Source organism: Pygocentrus nattereri, chromosome 24, assembly GCF_015220715.1.
Source record: "Pygocentrus nattereri isolate fPygNat1 chromosome 24, fPygNat1.pri, whole genome shotgun sequence".
Lineage (NCBI taxonomy): Eukaryota > Metazoa > Chordata > Actinopteri > Characiformes > Serrasalmidae > Pygocentrus > Pygocentrus nattereri.
Genome location: NC_051234.1, coordinates 20,407,041 through 20,429,856, shown reverse-complemented (window position 1 = coordinate 20,429,856; position 22,816 = coordinate 20,407,041). Strand labels below are relative to the sequence as shown.

At 37.8% G+C, this 22,816-nt stretch overlaps 1 protein-coding gene across 2 annotated transcripts; it reads right to left on the bottom strand.

Moving 5' to 3' along the window:
* Positions 1-1,744: 1,744 nt before the first annotated feature.
* Positions 1,745-21,882, bottom strand: ezh2 (enhancer of zeste 2 polycomb repressive complex 2 subunit). Of its 2 annotated transcripts, none has more exons than XM_017718036.2 (20): positions 21,502-21,882; positions 17,166-17,289; positions 14,172-14,300; positions 13,808-13,927; positions 12,674-12,794; positions 11,270-11,449; positions 10,591-10,693; positions 9,573-9,736; positions 9,388-9,485; positions 8,786-9,023; positions 7,283-7,452; positions 7,053-7,147; positions 6,912-6,952; positions 6,359-6,484; positions 5,601-5,779; positions 5,369-5,464; positions 3,792-3,873; positions 3,615-3,695; positions 3,452-3,536; positions 1,745-3,141 (listed from the first exon to the last, which is right to left on the bottom strand). In XM_017718036.2, exons 2-20 carry the CDS (start codon positions 17,280-17,282, stop codon positions 3,081-3,083), a joined length of 2,286 nt encoding a protein of 761 aa, XP_017573525.1. In that variant the 5' UTR covers positions 17,283-17,289; positions 21,502-21,882; the 3' UTR covers positions 1,745-3,080. The 2 variants fall into 2 exon arrangements, with proteins under 2 accessions (XP_017573525.1, XP_017573518.1); XM_017718029.2 differs by having other exon boundaries at positions 21,716-21,882.
* Between the last annotated feature and the right edge of the window lie 934 nt (positions 21,883-22,816).

The window sequence follows — 22,816 nt, the reverse complement described above, 5'->3', positions numbered from 1 at the left end:
CTCATAGACTTCAGTTCACCATTCAACACAATCATCCCTCAACAGCTGAAAACTCAGCCTGTTGGGCCTGAGCGCCTCCCTTTGTAACTGGGTCTTGGATTTCCTGACTGAGAGACCTCAGTTAGTCAGGATAAGTAATAACATCTCCAGCACCACCACACTGAGCACCAGAGCCCCTTAGGGCTGTGTGCTTAGTCCACTGCTGTTCACTCTACTGACTCACAACTGTACGGCAAAGTACAGCTCAAACCACCTCAGCAAGTTTGCTGATGACAGCCTGTGGTGGGTCTGATCTGCAAGAATGATGAGTCAGTGTACAGAGAGGAGGTGCAGCAGCTAATGGACTAGTGCAGAACCAATAGCCTGTCTCTGAATGTAGACAAAACTAAGGAGATGGTTGTTAACTTCTGATGAGTGCAAGGTGAAAGCCACCAGCATTGTGGACAACCCCATCCATCCCTCACACAGACTTTTTTCACTGCTGCCATCTGCCAGAAGGTACCGGAGCATCCATGGCGTCACTACCAGACTCTGCAAGTGATCAGGTTTTTAAACTCACAAGGACTGATCTGAAAGCCCCCCCTCACACGCATACTCTACACTCTCACACACACCTTTTGATGCTCTACTTGCACTATATGGAACATTGTTGCTTACACTGTGTTTAGTTTTACTCAGGTTTTACTACCTCAGTATCTGCTGTGTTTATGTAGGTTGTCTGACTACGTGGCTTACAGATTACAGCATGTTAAATATCTCTGCACCTTATTCCACTACATGTCCAGAATGTCCATGGGCAGTCGTGGGCTGGAGGTTAGGGAGCTGGTCCTGTGACCGGAAGGTTGCCAGTTCAATCCCCAGGGCCGAAAGTTCATGACTGAGGTGTCCTTGAGCAAGACACCTAATCCCCAATAGCTCCCCGGGCACCGTGGATAGGGCTGCCCACCGCTTCGGGCAAGTGTGCTCACTGCCCCCTAGTGTGTATTCACTAGTGTGTATGTGGTGTTTCACTTCACGGATGGGTTAAATGCGGAGGTGGAATTTCCCTGGTTGTGGGATCAAAAAAGTATCACTTAACTTAAATGTGTGTTCTGTCACTGCTGTGCTGTCCTGTCTAATTTATATTTATTGTGTCTAGCCTAACTTTTGTTGTTTGGTCACTATGTCTTGACATTCGCACTGTACTTTTTGTTCCTTGTTGCACTGTGTTGTTCCTGGAGGAACAGAATTTCACTGTGTACAGATGGAATGACAAGTCTCTTGACTTGACTTAGCTATGGGATATGAAAGGACACTACAGTGCCTTCACAAGGTGTTGATTACATTTCAGACAGTTGGCGTCTACAGCGGTCATTAGTTCTTTTGCTACATAGTGCAATATTTTAGGAGTTGTGCTCTTTTGTAGTAGTGTTGGAAGTTTCAGTGCATTCAAACAGTACCACAGTAAGCAGTGTACAAGTAGAGGATTTGCTGTAGAAAAAGGAAATTATACATGCAAGTTCTTTTGATTTTTTTTAGTGAAATACATCCTTCTACTTTCTGAAAATAATTCTGGGAAAGTGATTAACTATTAACTTTTAGCCATTGAACATTCACTCCCATCCATTGAGGACTCACTCGCAGGCGCCCTCTGTTGTTTAGCAGTCCTGTTTTTGTTATAATGGTGGGAAATAGGAAGTGGTCAGGCTGCTCATAAACCAAAGTCAGAAATGCTTTCCAGTTAAACGCAACACAAAGAAAGTGATGAATGTAACACTAACATTTATTTTAATTTTATTACTTTCAACAATATTCCCTGTAAACATTACAAATCAGCACCTTATACGCTCAGAGGCAGAAAAAGAAACGGGAGTGGTCACAAACCCACAGGGAAATAAGGACAAAATGCTAGAACAAATGTTTCCAAGGAGAAACAAATTGGTGAACAGCTATCTAACTCACAATAAGTAACCTATCGTGTTTATCTGGCAGATCACAGCAAAGGACAGGTCAATAAATTATAATAGCAAAAACTGTTTACAGAGTCTGGTCAAATAAATACGAACAGTTTAAGATCTCATGAACATGACTCAAGGCTGGTCGTATTGCTTTGATTTCATCATGGTTCATAAGCATTCTCACACTAGATCTGATTGTATCGCTCCATAGTTAACAGTACAGGTGGAGGAAGACCTTAGCGACGGTCCAGATTCTCCTTCCTACAGTGTCAGGTCTAGCTGAAAGCTGCTCACCTTTGCCATCGTGAAAAGACTCTGGAGATTGCAAAAAATAATATTAAACACTGAAAAGTTCCCTGATTTCTACTCCATTTGAAATCTTTGTTCATGCATACAACAAATTCGGTACACATTTATGGACATTTTCGGACATGTAACCGAATAAACAAGTCAGTGTTGGAATTTCAAGGCACCGCAAGTTAGATATTGAATCTACCCTCCACATTTTTTTCTGCATTTTTTTTCTCATATTTAAATTTTTTTTTATATATATATATATATTTATGTATATATATATATTTTACAGCAACTGGATGCACTGGCACTCCAGAAAGTATGTAATATCTCTGTATAGAGATGCCTGTGAGATGACATGCAAGCAGAGAAAGTGACTTTGGTTTTCACACAGATCTGAAATCTCAAAATAGGTCAATATTGTGATAGAACAAATGCATTATATGAACACAGCCTGTCTTTTACTGTGAATTTGGTCCAAAAATACTTGTAATTTTAAAAAAAAAAAAAAAAAAAAAAAAAAAAAAGTCCAAGAATATCGGGAAAACAATGGCCCATAAGACACCCATCCAAAACCCCCTACTAAACTTTAAGCTGTAAACAAGTGTGAATGTTCAAGTTACTGTCAAAAAGTGAATCCCAGAGTAAGCCTGTTGATAGAGGAAAAGGGGAAAAAAAAAAAAAAAAAAAAAAAAGACAGAAAAAGGTTGAAATCTAAAAAAAACTGCAAAAAATTTCCAAGTAGATACCCTTATCCTATAAAACCCAGTATATGAAAACGTATTGGAAATGCATGTGGAGTGAAAATTCCTGAAGAGTGTAAGGCATTTGTTCCAGAGGTAGATGGCTTCATGGAATTTCCATTTCACGCTCAATGCCCACATACTTTAGAGCATCTGCTTGACTGTATCTGAAAAGAACAAATAAAAATGGTGGGTGATTCATTACTCTCACAGACACTACAGCAATACTTTAGTGACTGAACCATCACCGGTTTTGAGGGGAAAAAAAATTAATTGTCCTACCCCTAATTATTAACAAAAGAGTTTAATATACAGAAAAAAAAAAATACTATGACTTCAAGTTAGCACAAAAAACCATCAGTAACTAATCAGTCACTTTAGCTAGCAGAAAACAAATAAAACAGAAAAAACAAAATCTTATCCCGACACAAATTAAAGTAACATGCAGATTGTCTTAACTGTTCAGCATAATCTTACCTGTAGTCAAAGAAAAGCTCCTCCCCAGTTTGTATGGCTCTCTTGGCAAAAATGCCTATTCTGTGATCCCCATTAACCATCATAACTGTAAATGAGAGGAGAGATGAGGACAGATGCTAAGATCATCTTTTTATTTATTATATTAGTGTGCAGCAATTCTCACCTTTTGCATAGCAGTTGGGGTTCACAGAGTGGTTGGCAAACCTGATCTTATTGCCTTTCCTTGTTGCATCAACAACAAAATCTATGATGAAGGGAAGTGTTACGTTAAAAACATACATTTATACATTACACTTAGATGAGCATAAATTCTGAAGACATGAAGGGACAGAAGACTTACCGTTGTTCAGATTAAACAAGAAACTGCACATGTATTTGTCATAGACCTTGCCTCTGCGATCTGCCTCATCCTGGGAGATTATCTAGAGAGAGAAAAAGTTACTTAAACATTATAATGACAAATCAAGGGACATTTAGGCTATGTTTTCCCAGCAGGTATAAGTGGCCCAAATCCGATCTTTTTCCTCATATGTGACACAGTGTGAACAGCAAAAAACATTTCCATTCTGATTTTATGTATAAGGTACTGAAATCCGATCTGTATCCGTATCCGATCCGCAGCAACTCGGCTCAGTTTGAACAGCCAGATCAGAATTCATGCGACTTTTACATCAGTCCAACTCGACATTCGTCATAATTTCGCGCTGCTGAGACTCAAAACATTCAGGCTGATGTTTCTATATAAAAAAAATAGGAGACTCATCGCAGCCGCTCAGAGTTTAAAGAGGTTTTGAACGAAACAGCCGAGCGCGGCCGGAGGAAGCTGAGGCTGCAGTGTTTAAACAATCTGAGAACATGAACCAAAGAAGTGGCCGAGATCGGATAACGTGTGATTTATGGCGACCTCGAACACATTCTGGGTGATGAGTCCAGCTGTCAATCATTGGAACTCCATAACTGCTCCCGTGATGCTGGCGAAGACGACACTAAAAGCTCCGGGAGTGATAGGTGTTCGCTGGCCGTCACGACTGTTTACCTCTGGATGAGCCTCGTGAAGTGCATTGTTCTTTTGCGCTTGCTCGTCAGTTCAGAAGACGATCTGTTCAGACTGATGTCGCTACAGATCACATTTAAAAGATAATTAACCAACTCTAATGACACCACACAGTCATCTTGTCTATGAAGGGGACACTGAAGCATCTTTATATTCTGTGACAGTAATTTCAGAAAGTTGGAAAAAGTAAATAAATAAAGCCGGTGCCTTTTGAGGAGGGGAGGGGAGAAAAAGAAAGAAAAAAGGGGGAAAAACTCCTTATTTATACCTTGCAATTCCACTCAGTCAGAGCAGTCAGCATATACGGCATAACATGTCAGGAATTGGTCATGATCATGTGTAGTTTGTGTGCAACTTTGAGAAATCACTTTGTGAGATCTGCTCAAACTGCAAACCAAGTGATTAGAATTTCTCATGGAAAAACAAATAAATCCTCCCATCATCCAGCGGCTCAAACGGGGTACGCTTAAGCAGTAAATTGGGCACTGCTACTAACCTCGCATCTCACACTGCACACTTCAAATGAGAACCGCTAAAGCTGAAATTTGGGCCAATCATGGAATTTAGCCTGCGACAACCAAGCCGGGCTAAAACCAGGCTAAAAACTGCACAACGTATGCTTGGCTTCAGCAGTCCATCTCATCAGCAACACTGAGCCAATAAACAAGCTTGCTCCAAATTTTAGACTGCTGACTGGCCATCTAAATAACATTCTGCTGTTAATAAGATCAGCCCTGCCATGTTAGTCTAATCTGTTGCAGTCCATAAATTTTCTGGTTTAAGCTACACCCAGGCATGATGTTTTTTTTAAAGGTCTTCTGAGCTGAATCAGTAGTATGAAGGAGTAAATAACACCACCTTACCTCTCCACAGTACTCCGAGATGAACTCATTCTTCTGAACTGGCTCTTTAATAAAAATGCCCCATCCTGCTACATCAGATGGTGCCAACAGTAAGTGCTAAACAAAAAGACGGTGAAGAAGGTCATGTAATGATAGCATTAGAGACATACAAGGTTCATTTTAACATCCTTAATCTGCTTGCTGAACAAGGAAAATAGAGCTTATATGTGAGTACTATGGGTGAACAACTGACCTTCTTTGCTCCTCTTTGGATGCTGCAGTTCTTGCAGGAGACATTTTTGCTGTCCCAGTGATCTGCAGCTCCACAGGTGAGGCACAGGTCTGGGTCACACTCACGGACAGCCAGATAACACGGACACTGCTTGGTGTTGCACTGGGCCTTACAGCGGCAGCCTGGGAACCGGTTCTGACCTGCACACAGGAGACACAATACAATGGAACGTTATTGCAAAATAAATAAATAAAAACAACAATAATAACAACTTTATAGTTTGAACTCAACTTTTCATACCACCAGCAGCTCAAAGCACTTTAAAGACAGATGATAAAGTTTTAAAGTAATAGAGGAAATTATGAGCATTAAATTCAAATCATATGAAGCAATTATATGGATCAAACTCTAAACATCCAAAAGAAACACAGAAAGACATCATCTGACCTCACCAATTAGGACCAGAAACAGTGTGCAAAGTGACAAAAGCTCAGAGAAAACACAACAGAAAGTGAAATGCAGATACTGCAGTCACATGTACTAACAACTGCATGAATTTACTATTTAGAATGTAATATTTAGTAGAATATGATTATACCTTATACATTAAATTGGACACCAGAGTTGAAACATGTATTTAGCTTTTTTGGATAATATTCAAAAATCAAAAACAACGTAAAGCCCTAGATTCATAAAAGCATTTTTACATACAAAAAATTCAACAACCTAATGGAAATTAAATCAAGTGAGTGAGTGAGTGAGTGAGTGAGTGTACTTACACTCTGAGCTGCACTGACAGAATTTCTCACAGAAGTTTTGGGCAGTGACGCACGGGCAGGAGCTGTCACATGGCTGCCTTGGATGGTCACATGGTTGGTAGTTGTACACGTGATTGGAGGAGCCATCTGTGTTAACAGCAGAAAGATATAAATGCGTATTTTGGCTTATTCATCATTCATTTCTATGCATTCATAATTCTTGATTCAAAGTAGGTGTGTCTAATACAGAAGACAGTGAGTGGACAGTGTTTAAAGCAACAGCACTGTAGGGGTCCTAACAACTGATGAACAGGGTAAAAGGAGGCTAACAAAGTACAACCGTAGATCTAAAAGTGCACCTATATGGAAAGTGAAGCTGACGAAATGGACAGCGTAGATACAAGGAGGTGTCCTTAATAGGGTACTCAGTGACTGTATATTTTATATATAAACTAAATGGGGAAAAAAAAAAAAAAAAATAAAATAAAATAAAAAATTAAAAAAAAAAAAATTTAAAAAAATCATAAAGCACAAAATCAACAAGGACAGTTCTATCACAGTAAATGCTACAAACCTTTCTTCAGCTGAATCTTTCGACAGTGAGTGGCCCACAGTCTATGACACAAAAATAGAGTGAATAGAGTTCACGGAATATTCCTACGAATTAACAAATAAATACAAAGCCATTACAGCAAATATCATTTTGGGAACATGCCTATGTTTCCGCTTCTTCTTCCTTGGAGGTGTGTCTTCATCTTCTGCAGGGGCACGTGCAATGATGCTGGATTCCTTTACCCTGAATTCATAGACCTGGCAAACAAATAACACATTTCAGCACCATTGTAAATATGGCCATTTTAGAGTGGGGTTGGGCAATATTTGTTTTTCCAAATTATTATAAAAAATTTTTTTAAAGGGCTAATTTAGGCCCATAGGATACTTTACCTGTCTGCAGGTCTTTGTGCCAATGAGTCGAGCGATGGCGCAGAAGTTGTCGTAGTAAGTTCCGATAAGCACTCTGAAGAGAGAAGCCTCAGCTCCACTCCAGTCTACATTCTCAGGAGGTTCTGAGCTCATCTTCAGCTTCACTGGAGTCTGGCAGCGTGAATTTGCCTCTACAGAACAACATACATATATACAAGCATTAACAGAGAGAGTAGAGGAACATGCCAGACAATATGATCATGTAAATGTAAATATAGTTGCCAATTTATTAGAAATACCAATATTGCACCTACATTCATTGAGCCCATCTACTGCACAATCTTTTAGAACCACTCTACTCCATCCAACAATGGAAAGGGACCACCACTCACAAGGTATCATCATCATCATCATCATCATCATCATCACAGTGATGGTTGTTGGTATGAATTTTTTTTTTCTTTTTTTAAGATTAAGCACTCCTCAAAAAGGGATGCAAATGATTAATTGTTAACCAACAATTCAACAACTATTTTAACCAGCTACTGGTTAAAAAATAAAAATAAAAAATAACTTCCAATAGACAACAATCCCTATGTGAATATAAGGGTTTAAGTTGAAGTATGTTGTTGAATTGTACATGATGGTGCAACAATCAATTAGTTTTGCTACACAGGCTACTAAAATTAAAGCTACCGAGGTACAAAAGGTGCCATTTATTTTTCTTATAACTTTGGCTACACACTTCAAATATGCTTCAAGAATTCTTTCATAAGGAAAATGGTTCTATGTAGTCATATGAACACAAACCTTTTGCATGATTAAAGGGTTCTTTGCACTGTGAAAGGGTTCTTCAGATTGATTGAGAATGTGCTATAGGAGGTTCTATACAGGACCATTTTGAAAAGTGCTCTATATAGTACCAAAAAGGGTTCTTCTGCCTGGCATCATAACAATGGAAGAACCCTTTTTGGTGTCATATAGAACTATTTTCTTTACAAAAGAACCCTTGAAGAACCATCATTTTAAATGTGTAGTAATAAGAGATAAACAGAACTTCAAAACATAGAAATATGAGTAGCTCCAGTCATTTCTGTCTGTGTAATCACGTACATATGGCCAGCTCCTTTGTTTAAACCAGGTTCAACCATAGGATATGTTTAATCCAGTTTTGTGCACGTTGATGCCTGACCCCACCTAGCACTACTATATTCCAAGGTCCATATAAGGAACATAACTCATAAGTGTGCATATATCAAGTATTATCCAACAGCATCAGACATGGCTCATCCAATCAGATTTCTAAACCAGAACGATTAAAAAAAAAAATTAATTTCAGGCCTGAAAACTATGATTAACTGTCACCTAACCACTAATTACGGTCAGATAACAGGCAAATGAATCTGTTAAAATTTGCATTCTCAAAAGGTTTGCCCAAAACATAAGCATGAACATCTGAACCTTACGACCACACTACACTACTATGACACAGTTACCCAGAACAACCAACATTCCTCTTTGTACCTGAGGAACTGGTAGTTTCATCCTTCTTGTCATCATCATCTTTGTCAATGCAGTCGTTGCTGTCTGTGCCTCCCTCTCTGTCGCTGTCGGTGTCTTTAGTCTCGGCGCTGACAGTGGGAGTGCTCGGCCTACTGTTGCTATTGGGGATCCTGCCCCTACGTCTTCCAACTGAACGCTTCAGTGGAGTCTTCACTCGTTCGGCTACGACACCAGCTGGGTACTCTCTCACTATGCCATCCTGAGAAACGATGTAAATAATCCACTCAGTACATTACTATTTGATACAAGACCTTCAGTCCTTAATAAAAAGGACAGAGGTCAGAATCAATTCACTGGCCAAGTACATCTACACACAATGAATCTGTATAAAAAAAATTCTGAAATTGGCACTTCTGTAAATGGAAGAAAAAGAAATAAATACAATGCACAGCCATAAAGGAGTAAAACTAAACATATAGGGTGCATGCAAACTAGATGTACAGGGTATTTACAAAAAACTGGTTTTCAGAACAAAATCTTGCGTCTCCAATTTGATAACTTTTCATGGGAATGACCAAAAATAAAATAATTGCGAACTACATAGCAAGTGAAAGTCTGCTTACCTGAACCAGATACATATAGCAGTCAATGCCACATGGTTTGCTGTCCACCATGTTCTCCATGTTCTTTCGTTTGTATGTGTTTGGAGTTGCATGGAAAGCTATAACAATCACAACAACATAAAAGCCAGGTTTAAAACATCATCTCCAAAAACCTTAAGAAAATGTGTACTGTAGCTCAGACTCACGGTGAAGGAAGCAGTCATATTTGAAGCAGCGCCTGCAGAAGAGGGTGTGGAAAGAGTGTAGACTCTGTTCTCTCTGTACTGACTTAGCGTTTGGTCCGTCAATGTTGGGGGTGCACTCAGGGGGGAGCGCTCCAGGGAGCTGCTGCTCAGTGAGCTCCTTATACCTACATATTGATTAAGGAGCAAGTGTTACTGCTATTCCTTATATGTATACATTCATATTTCACGCAAGTCTTAGCCCACTCCAGTATATTTTATAATACTGTGAAATATTTAACATTAAGATCAGAGACTTCATTACTGCAGGCACACTGACTTCTCACTTAACGTTTAGAAAAGTGATTTCTGCACAGGTGAACATTCTACTATATGACAAAAAGGAGCAAAATACTATTATTTACTATTCAAACAGCACTGACAGAGGGCAAAGTATTGATATTTTACTGATACAATGAACATCATTAAAAAATACCATTAAGAGAGACGTGTCAGTGTAAAATGCTCTGAGAAGAAAAAAAAAAAAGCAAATCATCGCTGACAGAAAAAAACCCGTCTCCAAAGTGGTGACTTTACAGGAAAGAACAAAACATTCTTAATGTATAATGAATTAATGAATGAGTTAATGTAACAAGATTACTTTGAAAATTGCCATGTAAATTTAAAACAATGCAAAGGGGAACTAGATTTAAATTAAAAAAAAAAAAAAAAGGTAAAAGTGGAGATATGACAGCGACACTATGTTCAATACATAAGGATGTAAGACCATTATAAATGCTTGCATACTTTACAAATAAATCCTCTCCTAAAATATGTAAATCTAAGGGTAATGTTTTTGGTTAGTTTTTTTCACATCCCACTTCAGTTTTGCTTCAGTGAACTCCAAATTACAATGCGGAACACGACTGCAGCAGGCTTACTGTGATGCCTCAGGACACCGTAACCAGTTAACAAGAAACCACTTCTACGAACTGTGTGGCAGACACTGACAGAAAGTATGCAGAGCACTTTCAGGACTTACTTCTCTTTGAGTTCTTCTGGTGAACCTTTATCAGGAAACATAGAGGAGATGGCTTCGAAGATTTTATCAGAGGGGAACTTTTTAGAGCAGTCATTGCCTCGACCTGTAATAACAACACCAGCACACACGCTTTAAGATCAGGTGTGAGATTAATCCAAAAACACCACAGACAACAGACAACAGAGTGTACATAGCATACAAAAAAAAAAAGAAAAAATGAGCACTGAAAGAAGAGATGTGGGTTTTGGGTTACGTTAATTGTTTTCAGTTAATTTATATCAACCCACCAATAGTTATTAATTTTGTATATATAAATTTTATATATATATATATATATATATATATATATATATATAAAAATAAACACACACACACACACACACACACACACACACATTTTGTTAGACTGCAGAGACATCACAAGCATCTCATTCCATAGGTGTTGATTATCCTTTGGGAAGTAAGTGAATTAAGAAGCAAAAGAAAAAACAAAACCACAAAAAAAGACATGAAAATCAAAAGACTAATTCAAATCGAATTTATGCTGTAATCTCTACACCCCATACTTTCAAATGAGTGACATTTGAAACTTAGAACCATAAAATGAAAACTATCAAGATTTGGATGATGTATTATGATGTAAAACTATTCAAACCAAATAATGGATGGTCATCCTTACTCTCGGAGTTGAGAAGGTCCTTGCGAGAATCATCAGCATCATCCTTCCCATCACAGACATCCATCTTTTCCAGTTTATAATCATGTTGATCCTCTTCATCATCGTCATCTTCATTGTCACTGTACTGGTTCAGCGCATTCACCAACTCCACAAAAATCTCATCATTTATAAAGCCACATTCTAAAAGAAATGGAATTTTAAAATTATTATTTCGAGATTGTACGCTGAGACTTAGAGCTCAAATCTCAGTACTACAAATTACGTTTATTTCATAGTATTCACAATCATTTTATATTTTAGAATAAGCTGTATGCATCCTGAGAAAAAAAAAAAAAAAAGTGTCCGTCTTCCAAATGCGACAAAGCTTGTTTTGATTGCTCTGCTTTTTCTGAATTATACCAAGTTGAACTTTAGACGTGATTTCCAGATAGGAACTTCACTATTTTATTTTATTTTTTTCCATGTATTTTGAACTGCTCAAGAATCCAGCAAACAGTCAGGTCTTTGGTATGTTTAAACAGAGCAAAAGAAAACTAAATAAGACAACTAGAACCAAAAGAAACAGGGATGTCGTCACTTTATGCAACAAAATATTACTATGACTAACAATGAACATTCCCTTTTAAATTCAACCAATTTTCCCACATTTTCACAAGGTTCAATCATTAAGATGTAAACAGTTACTGAAATTTGTTTGATGTAAAATGTGTGATGTAAAACTGAGTCAAAATAATTTAAACAGTAGTTATAGGAACCAGACAACAGTTGTTTAATGCCTCTAAAAGCTCCCTTACAGAAAGTTATTGAAAATGTTATGATAAGCTGCCTGATGTCTGAGACAAAGTTTTACAATAGTTTGGCCGCCCCCATGGGAGCTTAAAGATTGTGAGCAGTGGCGACTTTGGCAGAAACCACATCCATATTTAATGCAGGAGCCCCCACACGCATTTCCCACAGGTCCCTGCAGTAGTCTTTATGCCAATGCCACATTGAGTTGCTGCACTTCATTGGGCTAGAGGGGGTCCAGCACAATTCTAATTCCTGTGCCATGACTTTTGGTACATCACTTTAAAAACTCAGAAAACACCTGTAGGTTCACTGGTGGTTTTGGATAGTGAATTAAATGGCTACATTTGTGTTGCAACCCTGAGTCCCATCACCACCATTTCAAAGAAATTGAATTGGTAATTTTCTCTACATTTAACCTGTTCACATCAAAACACTCTGAATGGCATTGTTTACATCTCCATGATTATTATGAATTATGCAGAAATGTAAAAAAAATTGTTGGAATTCCCCTTTAACACAGAAAAGGAATAACACACAGTGTCAGTATCCTAATATAGTTAGCATACCAACCAGCACTGTTTTTCTGTTGAACACCACCCCCCTTCTTACACAAACCTCTATCTCCATGGACTTTTCCATCATAGTTCTTAATAAGCTCTTCAATAAATGTGCCATCTTGGTCTAGGATTTCATCTCCCATGTAAGGGATGTTGTGTAAAACCGTCTCATCTTCAACCTATAATAATAAATAAAGATTAATCCAGGGAAATAGAAATATTCAGTAAATAATTTTTCATCATTTTACAAAATAGCACCATCACCGCTGATTATATTAGTAACTGAGTAAGATGCCGATTACCTTGACAATTAATCATGTAATCAGTTTTAAAAAGGCCAAAGAATAAAAATGTTACTTAAATGAACAAACTAAGCATATCCTTAAAAGACTCCACACTAGGCCTGGGCGAATATATGTGGGTATCAATGATGGACAAGTAACCCAATGGTGATGCTTAAAAGGTCATAATCAGCATAAACAGACACCTGCGCTGGCTTGCATCACTGAGTGATGTTCACCCAGAGAAAGAGGCCAATTGTGGACTTGGACTCCCAGCCACGGATGGCTGTAGCATCAAGAGGGGTCGAACTTGCGATCTCCTGATGACAGGGCCCACTCGGGAGCCTGTTTAACTCATTTTTACAGTTAAAACATTACTATTGCCTAAAATCTTTTGAATGTAAATTCTCTGCCATTTTGTATGAGGATACATGTCTGAAGAAGAAATTGCAGCATTTTATGTACAGCATAATTGTCCTGGAGGTTCAGATAAGTTGAGTTCTGAAAATATATATATTTTTTTAAATAGTAATACACCACAGTTTTCTAAGAGTATCTATAGAACATTTAATTTCTTAATTTGTAAAGCATGCTGGCATGACTTTAGAAATAATTCATTTATAGTTATGAAGTCTCAACGATCGTGATTTTTGCTATTTTTGGACATCACCCAGGCCAACTTCGCACATCCTTTTAACACATGCGCCTTTTATAAAGACTACATTAAAATCTAAAAATAAATAAATAACACTACTTTGCAAGCAATGCAGCTCATCTGTTTCTTATTCTAAGAGAGCAGTGGGACGTTTTAAAATATTCTGACAACTAATCATTACTGATTCATCAAGATACATTTTACAAATTTTTTTTTGTTTAACCTGCCAGTCCTATTTCTGAATATTTTACTTTACCATAAAATTTTGTTGGAGAGGGGACCATGAATACATCACAGGTACAGATGCTACAGCATTCAGTGTTTTGAGGGGAATGACTTGTTTGGAGAACTCTGTGAAGCCACTGTCAACCGTGCACTGTAACACAAGAGACGAGCAGCGTTTTTAAAAAAAGTCTGTAATTTTGAGTCATGAAACATTTTAATCACAGGCATTTTTTTCCATAAACTACTCAATCATCAAGCCAAGTGTTAAGTACTGAAAAGGAAACAAACTATGGCTGGGAAAAACAAACAGTCTGGCATGAATATTTCCATGTGGAAATGTATCTTTATCTGAGTCTGTAGCTACAGGAGCTGAATTATGAGGCAAGCGCGCCAACCTCTCTTGTTCCACGTAAGGAGCTCACAGGTGTCATGATATGCACAGGCTGAATTCGCCGCAGTTTCCACTCTTGATTCAGAATATCAGTGCGCTCCAGAATCTTCTGTCTGTTGGAGTTGAACATACTCTGTGGAGATTAACAAAAGATACAATCAACTGTTTTATATTCATTGCACACATTAACCAATATTATTACAGTGACACACAGAAAATGAATAATTCTCACAAGCTGCATGACAATATCAGTCATATCAGCGTTGGCAGACAATTTAAAAATGAACAAAATCTGTCAGCATACGGCAGATGGTCAGATTTAAATAATATTTAAAGAGCAGAAGATTTAATGTACTAAAATGTCTGTTTTATGAATTTTGCTGCTTTTGTAACCCTTTACAAATAAAAAAAAAAATTCTGGTGCAAATTCCAGGCAGATACAATTCTGACATTTTATAAAACGTTTGTGTCACCATTACCAGATATATACACAGACCAACCATTTCGTTAAGCACACCATATTGTATCCACACTTATCCATTTTACCAGCTCCATTTATTGTAAAGGTGCACTTTGCAGTTCTCCAATTACAGACTGTAGTCCATCTGTTACTCCACTTTATTAGACCCCGTTTACCCTGTTCATTGTTCACCCCCACAAGACCATCATACAGCAGGTATTATTTTGGTGGTAGATTATTCTCAGCATTGCAGTAACACTGACATAGTGGTGGTACGTTGGTGGGTGTTGCACTGGTCTGAGTGGATCAGACACAGCAGTGCTGCTGGTGTTTTTTTAAACACTGTCCAATCACTGTCCACTCTATTAGACACGCCTACCTTGTTGGTCCACTGGGTAGACATGAAGTCAGAGACAATAGCTCATGTGCTGATGCACAGTTTGTGTTAAACATCCTCTAGTCCTTCTTCACGGACGCTTGGCTGGATATTTTTGGTTGGTGGACTATTCTCAGTCCAGCAGTGACACTGAGGAGTTTAAACACTCCAGCAGCACTGCTGTGTCTGATCCACTCGTACCAGTACAACACACAGTAACATACCACCAACACGTCAGTGTCACTGCAGTACTGAGAAGAATCCACTACTCAAATAATATCTGCTCTGTGGGGGTCCTGACCATTGAAAAACAGGGTAAAAGGGGCCAACTAAGTATCAGAGAAACAGATGGACTACAGTCTGTAATTGTAGAACTACAAAGTGCTCCTATATAGTAAGTGGAGCTGATAAAATGAACTGTGAGTTTACATACAAGTGTACTTAATGAAGTGGCCATCTGATATCGCCATCGGCCTCTAATCCTCATGTCACTGCATCTCCAGTTTTGTCCACTTCATTTCTAGAATAATTTATGCAAGATTCAGCAGCATTGGTTTTCTGGCTACTGTTTTGTGGAAATTATCATGAAGAATATATTATAAGACCACTATAACCGTATAAATAAACAAATAAAATAAGATTACATAAATTAAATCAGCCTCTTTTGAGTTCAATTAATTGGGCAAAGGAAAAATGCAGTTATCAGTTTTTCCAATTATTTCCAACAGCAGTAACAATAAATGATAAATACAATAAATAAATCTTACATGACACTTTGTGTTTTGTTCAAATTCAAATATTTTCCCTTTAACAACAAAACAAAGAAGACTGAAACAGCCACATGTTTCAGACATTCACAGTCTAATAGGTCAAAACAGCAAAACAGTACTGACCATGCTGGGCAAAATGATGATACTTATCATTATCGTGATAAAGTACATCACAATGTGTCACAATAATGTGGATATTGCCCATACTTAACACTAACCAGCCTCTTGTTTAATTACAAAAGGACCAATTTAATTAAATAGCTCATTGTGCAAAATGATTAAAAACCATTTCTACTCATAGTTGCTGACAGACCCAGTAGGGACATGTTACTATACTTCCCAGTATCAGTAGAAGTGAATATAAAACAGATGATAAAAGACATGGTTTGTTGGACAGTTCAAAAGAAACCCCATTCCCTTCAGGTTTTTCAACCGGTTAACTAGCCAGATAATGCTAAGAGCTGTTAAAGCTTTTCCCACCCTTTATTCTTCTTTAACCTGTTCCTCTTCGTTAGCCTGCTTTCATAATCTTCACAGCTAAATTCATTTTCTCCTCACTTAACGCCTGCTAATTTTTACATAGAATTCAGATTTATTTGGAATCCAAAAGATTTAATTTATGAATATAAATGCTAGTTAAACATTCCATGCTGCAAACAAATTTCCCAGCTGGTCAACCAGGCTTGAAACAGTACCCAATCACAAGTCAGAATGTGGCTGTGTGTTAACAACTATACCAAATCCATTTATAAATTGAGCTGAGTGACTGATTAGGCCTGAAAAATAAGGTCTGTACAAGTTCCTCACTGTTCCACAGCACAAACGTTGCATGTATGAAAGGCGGGCATGTGCAAACTGTAGCAGTCACGCTGCCAAATCATTCAAGCCGCGCAAAGGAAGCCTGTGTGAATTAGGCCTTAGACATCAAGGGACACCATGTCTACTTGAACATTAAAAGTCAAATACACAGTAACAGATCATAAATAGCAAGATGGATAAATGACAGAAATATGGATATAGAAAAGAAACAGCAACTGAAAAAAAATATATGAACTACAAATATGTAAATTAAACCTTGCAGATGAGCTGCTAATCTGGCTATCTAGTTGAGCGATCAAATGTGTTGCATGCAACTTTGATTTTAATTTGCTTCGTCTAACTATAAATGCTGCACGGGAATTATGTTGTGGGTAACTCAACATGCAACATAACAGTTCCACTGCATAAAGCCTTAGTGTTTTTCCACTAGCAATTAGTGTAAAAACAAAACCTATGGAGAAACACTCCACTTTATCAGGTTACAAGATATATTAAAAGAAACCACTGGTGTTGTGTACAGCTTTTATTCCCACCGACAGTGTAAATTCACTGTACATCGTCCTTCATGCTTACCTTCACCTCATCAGCTCTCCTGAAGCGTTTCAGCTGTCGGAGCCGCATGTAAACAGACTTCACTCTCTTCCTCCAGCACACTGGGCCTTTCTCCAGTTTCTTCCCTGTCAAGCCCATGGTTTCCCTACCAAAAAAACAAAACACACGGCATACTCAGTAGCTTAATGACGGAGGTTTTTCCTTTTTTTAATTTAGCATTTGACCTCTAGACCTACAGTCATATGCAAAAGTTTAAACAACCATGGACAAACTACATGTTCTGTTGATTTTCTAGGTGAAATTAAGTTATTCTCTACAGAGAACACACTTCTGCTCATTTAAATGCACAATTACTGTTTATTTGCTGAATTTTAAATATTTAAAATATATAAATAAAATGTGGCCAGTGCAAGACCCACATTTTATAATTTACTTTTTTTTAATGTATGCTGAAATCTTTAAAAAAAATAATGTCATTATTTAAATGGAAATGTATTAACTTATTTTTCACCTGGCAAAATTGTCATGTCATAGCCAGGGCTGTTCCAACACACAACTTCGAGCTTATTACATTATCCACAATTTAATAAAATCCATATCCTGGGACAACAACACACAAATATTCACTTTTATGTCCGCATGCCTTCTCTAACAGCAAGCTCAGTCCATTTCTGCCATATTGTAAAACTGCATCTCTTTGGAAAGGAAATGAGGGAGACGCTGACTAAGCGTCAAAGAACACTGACAAATTCGCGAGTACAGCTTTCTGGGCAAGTTCATCAACGCTTTCCATCCAAACGTTTTACCAAAAAAAAAAAAAAGAAAAGTCACAGCAAAAATAGAAATGGCCATCTGTATGTCTAACATCACTGCTGAATAAAATCCATTGAGTCTGACAAACAGGATAAGTTGGGTGCCAAATTAAAAAGTCACACACAGTTTCTTACGCAACACGTGATCCAAGATGAGTATTTATGCACCAGAACAAGCTGTACAAAAAAATAATAAAATAATACTTGTACAGCATGTTCATCTGTTCCCCATCTTTGCAATGTCATTTTTGCAAAACAGCCACGATTGCTTAAACCACTATTCTTTATAAACCACAGTGAACGGGAAATCATAACACATGATCTTTTGTACCCTGAGGTAGTGAAACAGTTTTAGACAGGGTGGATCAAAAATCAGAAATCTGAGCTGGATCAAAAATCAGATGACGCTGTGTTTTCATGGTAGATTATGAAAAAAAGAGTGTTGAATTTTAATATGATATGATGAATTATGCTCAATACGTCCAGTAACTTAAAATAATAAAATGCAAAAAAGGTCCATTTTGCTTTCAGATTTCACACTTTTAAATGAGGTACACAGCCCATATTAAAAAGTTCCAAAACTATATTCAGTATTCTTACATATCGTTGCTTTCAGGAACAAATCTTTTATCTCCATTCTTCAATATAATTAATAAACTTATTTTCCATTTACACTGTGGGACCGTTTAATAATGAATGACCAAAGAAACTGCATTTTATTTTTCTCCTGAAAAATGTTTTGGAAAGTAATGATATACTACATGCAAAATGATCCCTTTACATGCTTCACTTTATTTTTATATATACATTTGCATCTTGACCTGCTGTAATTTTATTATTCCTAGTTCCTTTTTAAGACTTGATTTGTGTCTGTGTTGTAATTTTGCTTGTTGATTTACTGTTTAATGCATTAATTTTATTTTGGAGTGCAAGTCTGAGACTGAAAAAGGCTAGCAATGCTGTCATTTCACATTGCAATATAATCCAAAAGATATAAGATACATGAATGTCTTTTGCTGGACCCACAGCAACATACTGCTGACATTTCACACCAGAAGATTGAGCATATAAAACCCACATTATGTATTACTAAGTACTGACATCTACTATCGATGCAATAATCTGGAAAAAGAAAGCAAGATAAGGCAAAAAAACATGCCAAGTGTAAACTGTTATTAATAAATTAAAATGATTTTCACATCATACATTTGTAATTTACATCACGGAACTCTGGTGTTCACAACTGAAATAAGACTCGCCTCAATTATCTGTGCTGATCATATTCCATACATAATGGCAAAAGCCACAGCTTTGGGCAAACAAGGGGTACTAATGTTAAAGATCATTAACGTCACTGATTAAGCATGAGATTCTAAGAAAGCCAATCATTAACAAACCCGCAACAATCGCTCTGAAACTTCAACATGAACAAGAACGCTACAGCATGACGAACAAGCTCATAATTATATATATATTGAAAAATGTATAATAGGGGAAAAAAAACACACTGAGAATTTTTTAATGTAGAGACTACTTTACATAAGGATACTCCTTATGTTTGCCCTGCGTGTAACAGCTCTTTCTGTAAACACTTCAAAATAGCTTTGTTGACATAAAACACCGTCCAGAAAATCAACAAACAAATCTGTGCAAGTCCTGTTATTTCTGGCACAGGTTTCTTTCCAAGCATAATCAGTTCTCCACCAACTAACATTACACTCAAGCTCACCTCTCACAGGCACAAGAAAGGTTTCTCAAGTTATTTTTTTTTAATCCCACAGCTAAACTTAGTATCATATGAAAAAGAGACACAGAGTTTGTTCTGAAGTGATGAAAGTTTGTATATTTACTGAAACTGTGGAGAACATTAACAGGACTTTTTTTAAACTATATTAAATGTTCATACTTGTTTTTGCAATCAAATCTGGATTTTCTATTGCCTCCCACACTGAAAAGAAATATAGGAAAAGTATATTTACCAGATATGTTTGAAATGTATGAAAAACATTGTTCACTTTAGTGTTTAGAAAACATTCTGGAATCACATGATTCGTTTGAAATATTTCTTAAACATAAAATAAAATGCAAGTATCTGCTTTTTTGGTTTGCACTAGGCAAATCTGGTGCCATCATCGAAGTCGATACCAAAAGGTGACGTAATGACGAGGCAGAACACTGATTGGTCGGGGAGAGTCGCTGAACACAGCGTTTAGCTACCAAGCCAGCGTGCCCTCTTGCGTCGCATGAGCAACCAGAGTCGTCACGTCTCCAATGTAGTATTTTCTAAACTCTCCTGGTTTATTTCAGCAGTATTTTGTCTCGCTGTCATCAACCTTTTCTTAACACAAGTTTGTCTCCTTTACCTCTCCTCAGTTTCACGCGGCGTCGCTATGACGACCAGCCACACTGAGGGTCACTATATCTGCGGTGGAAAACGAAGGAGCTGCTACCAAAAGCGAGTGGAGCAGAACCTCGCAGTGAAAAAGCGGCTTCAGTTCTGCTTGTTTGAACTAGAGGGTAGCTTAGCCTGCTAACCAGTTAGCTTTCACCATAGAGACTTCCTTTCAGTACTTCGCTTAACCGCCACGGCTGTAAGACAGTGAAACTTTTATCCACACCGTCATGTTGATCTTCCTGCCTACAGGGGTCCAGTCTATAGTAACCAATTAATGTCCACGTCTGAATTTATTTTATTTATTTTTATTTTTTTTTACATTTTCTTTGGTCCATGTTCAGAGCTTGCCTGTGTACAAATCTGAAGACTTTTTTACTCAAACCATAGGGCTAAATACTAAGTCTCATGGTCACACGAGATTACTCATGTTTTAACAAAAACAACAGAAAATACTAATTTGACTGTGAGCAAAAGGATCAAAATGCTAGGCAATAAAATAAACAAACGGGTAATGTTGGATGTTCATTTACAGCAATCAGAACACGTCAATGCAAATCTGTAGGAAAAGAATGGGTTAACCAGCTAACTACAGCGGCTGTTTCTATGAGCAAACGCAGCGCCCGAGTAAGATAAAGATAAGCTTCCTTGTGCTCTAACCTTTTCCTGTAGCTAAAGTATTTCTGAATATAAAATGTCAATCAGAAAACATAAACATAGGTATAAAACACACAATGTGACTTCTGTGGGGCAAAATATACTAATAAATTAATCTATTAAGTAAAATTTCATGGTTTAAAACATCGTCATAAATGAGCAGATATATAAACATAAAGCAAGCCGTCTGTGTCAGTCTAGCTATTTCTGACAGGTTTATTTGTAACTTAACGTTAACTGCCTCTCCCCCAAACTGAGTCAGTTCGCCAACCACTTTCAAGTTCACGTCTCACTGGCTAAACGAGACGAGCATCTTAATCGTTTGGTCTCAAGCATATTTCATGAATATATTGCTAACGCTAACTAATTTACCTTTCACACATAAGAGTGTTTCCATCAGGTTCATTAGATCCACTTACTAACACTGACCGTTAGCATAGCCACCAAGACAAAGTCAAAACAGTTTAGTTCACACATTTTCATGTTGCTGGCCTACCTGCAGGAGTCCAGTCCACATTAAATAAAGTGATATTTTTGTTTTCTGTCAGAAATCGTAAACGACCAGGAGCGGATGAGAAATGAAGCTGAAGCTGAAGCTATAGCTAACGCTAACGCTAACTCCGCTAACACTGAAGGGAGGCGCTTTCTTTCTTTTTTAACCGATACCGGTTAGCTGACAAGCCAACTCGGGTTGATAAACAAAAACTAACCGCTTCCTTTCGCCGGCTCTGAACCAGTCCGATATCCTCACACTCACGACTTCAAACTGAACCAGGGCTTCGGTTCAATTAAGTCCGTTTTTTGTCAAATAATCGCCGGTATTCCCGCTCTAACTCTGCCCGCTCTCCGAGGTCCTCTCTCCGCCTACTGCACAACCGCCGACCGCCAAACGCAAGAGCCAATCAGAACCCACCACACTCAAGCTCTCACAGACGCGAACTCTTATTGGCCACGGCGTGCCAGCGGACTGTCCAATCAGACGAGTTTCTGCAGCGGGGCCCGGAGTGGGGAACATGTGGAGAAACTCTCTTTGTTCTTCATTTTCAACAAATGCAGTTTTGCATTATAAACGGTCTGAGCTCGTTTATATGTGTTCGCGACATTTCTCGGGTTAATTAAAATCCACAGCTAGGAATACTGTTTATACCACATCATATGTTATCGTAGTGTTTCATAACAATACAATTATTTATTATTATAGCGTATTCATGTCACTCCATAATATTCTAGTACTATATCCAGCACATTAGAATAACATAAAGGTACAAATTCCCTTTGGTTAGCACTGCGCTCATGCGATTCACATGCCAAATATCTCTTACATAAAGAGCCTAATAATGGGTTGGTGTAATTCGAAACTAAAGACTGCAGTTTTGTTTGTATTGCGTCGATGTAAACATCATTGGGTACATTTCTATCCATGAATTTCTGCTCTTTTTCCTTTGGACTCACTGAACTCAGGTCAACCGGTTCGTCAAGGCCCGCCCACTTTAATGCGTAGCCATACGTCAGTGTTCCATATAAATGCAGTAAAGCCATTTTATGGGGATTAACAGCTTTAGTTTGGGAGGAAAAACCTTCATCCTTTCACCCCCAAAGTCGGGGGGAACCCTCAACTCAGAGTTCTAGCAAACTGCTGGCTTTCGTCACCTCATATAACAAACGCGATAATGTCCATTAAGCTTATTGGTTAATCAGGGAACACCAGTGCAGCTGAAAATACAACTAGAAACAGAAAAGTGAACTGAAATCGTATTTCTTACTCGTCTTTCACATTTGGCCGTCAACGGTTTTTTACAGCAACCAAATTG

Excerpts from the sequence above, each read along its gene's own strand:
- ezh2 (XM_017718036.2), bottom strand. The coding sequence starts at position 17,282 with ATGGGCTTGACAGGGAAGAAACTGGAGAAAGGCCCAGTGTGCTGGAGG. Across the intron at positions 10,694-11,269 it reads GGACCTTCTCAACTCCGAGA|GTCGAGGCAATGACTGCTCT; the intron begins GTAAGGATGACC and ends TTGTTATTACAG. Across the intron at positions 7,148-7,282 it reads GCACAAAGACCTGCAGACAG|GTCTATGAATTCAGGGTAAA; the intron begins GTAAAGTATCCT and ends TTTGTTTGCCAG.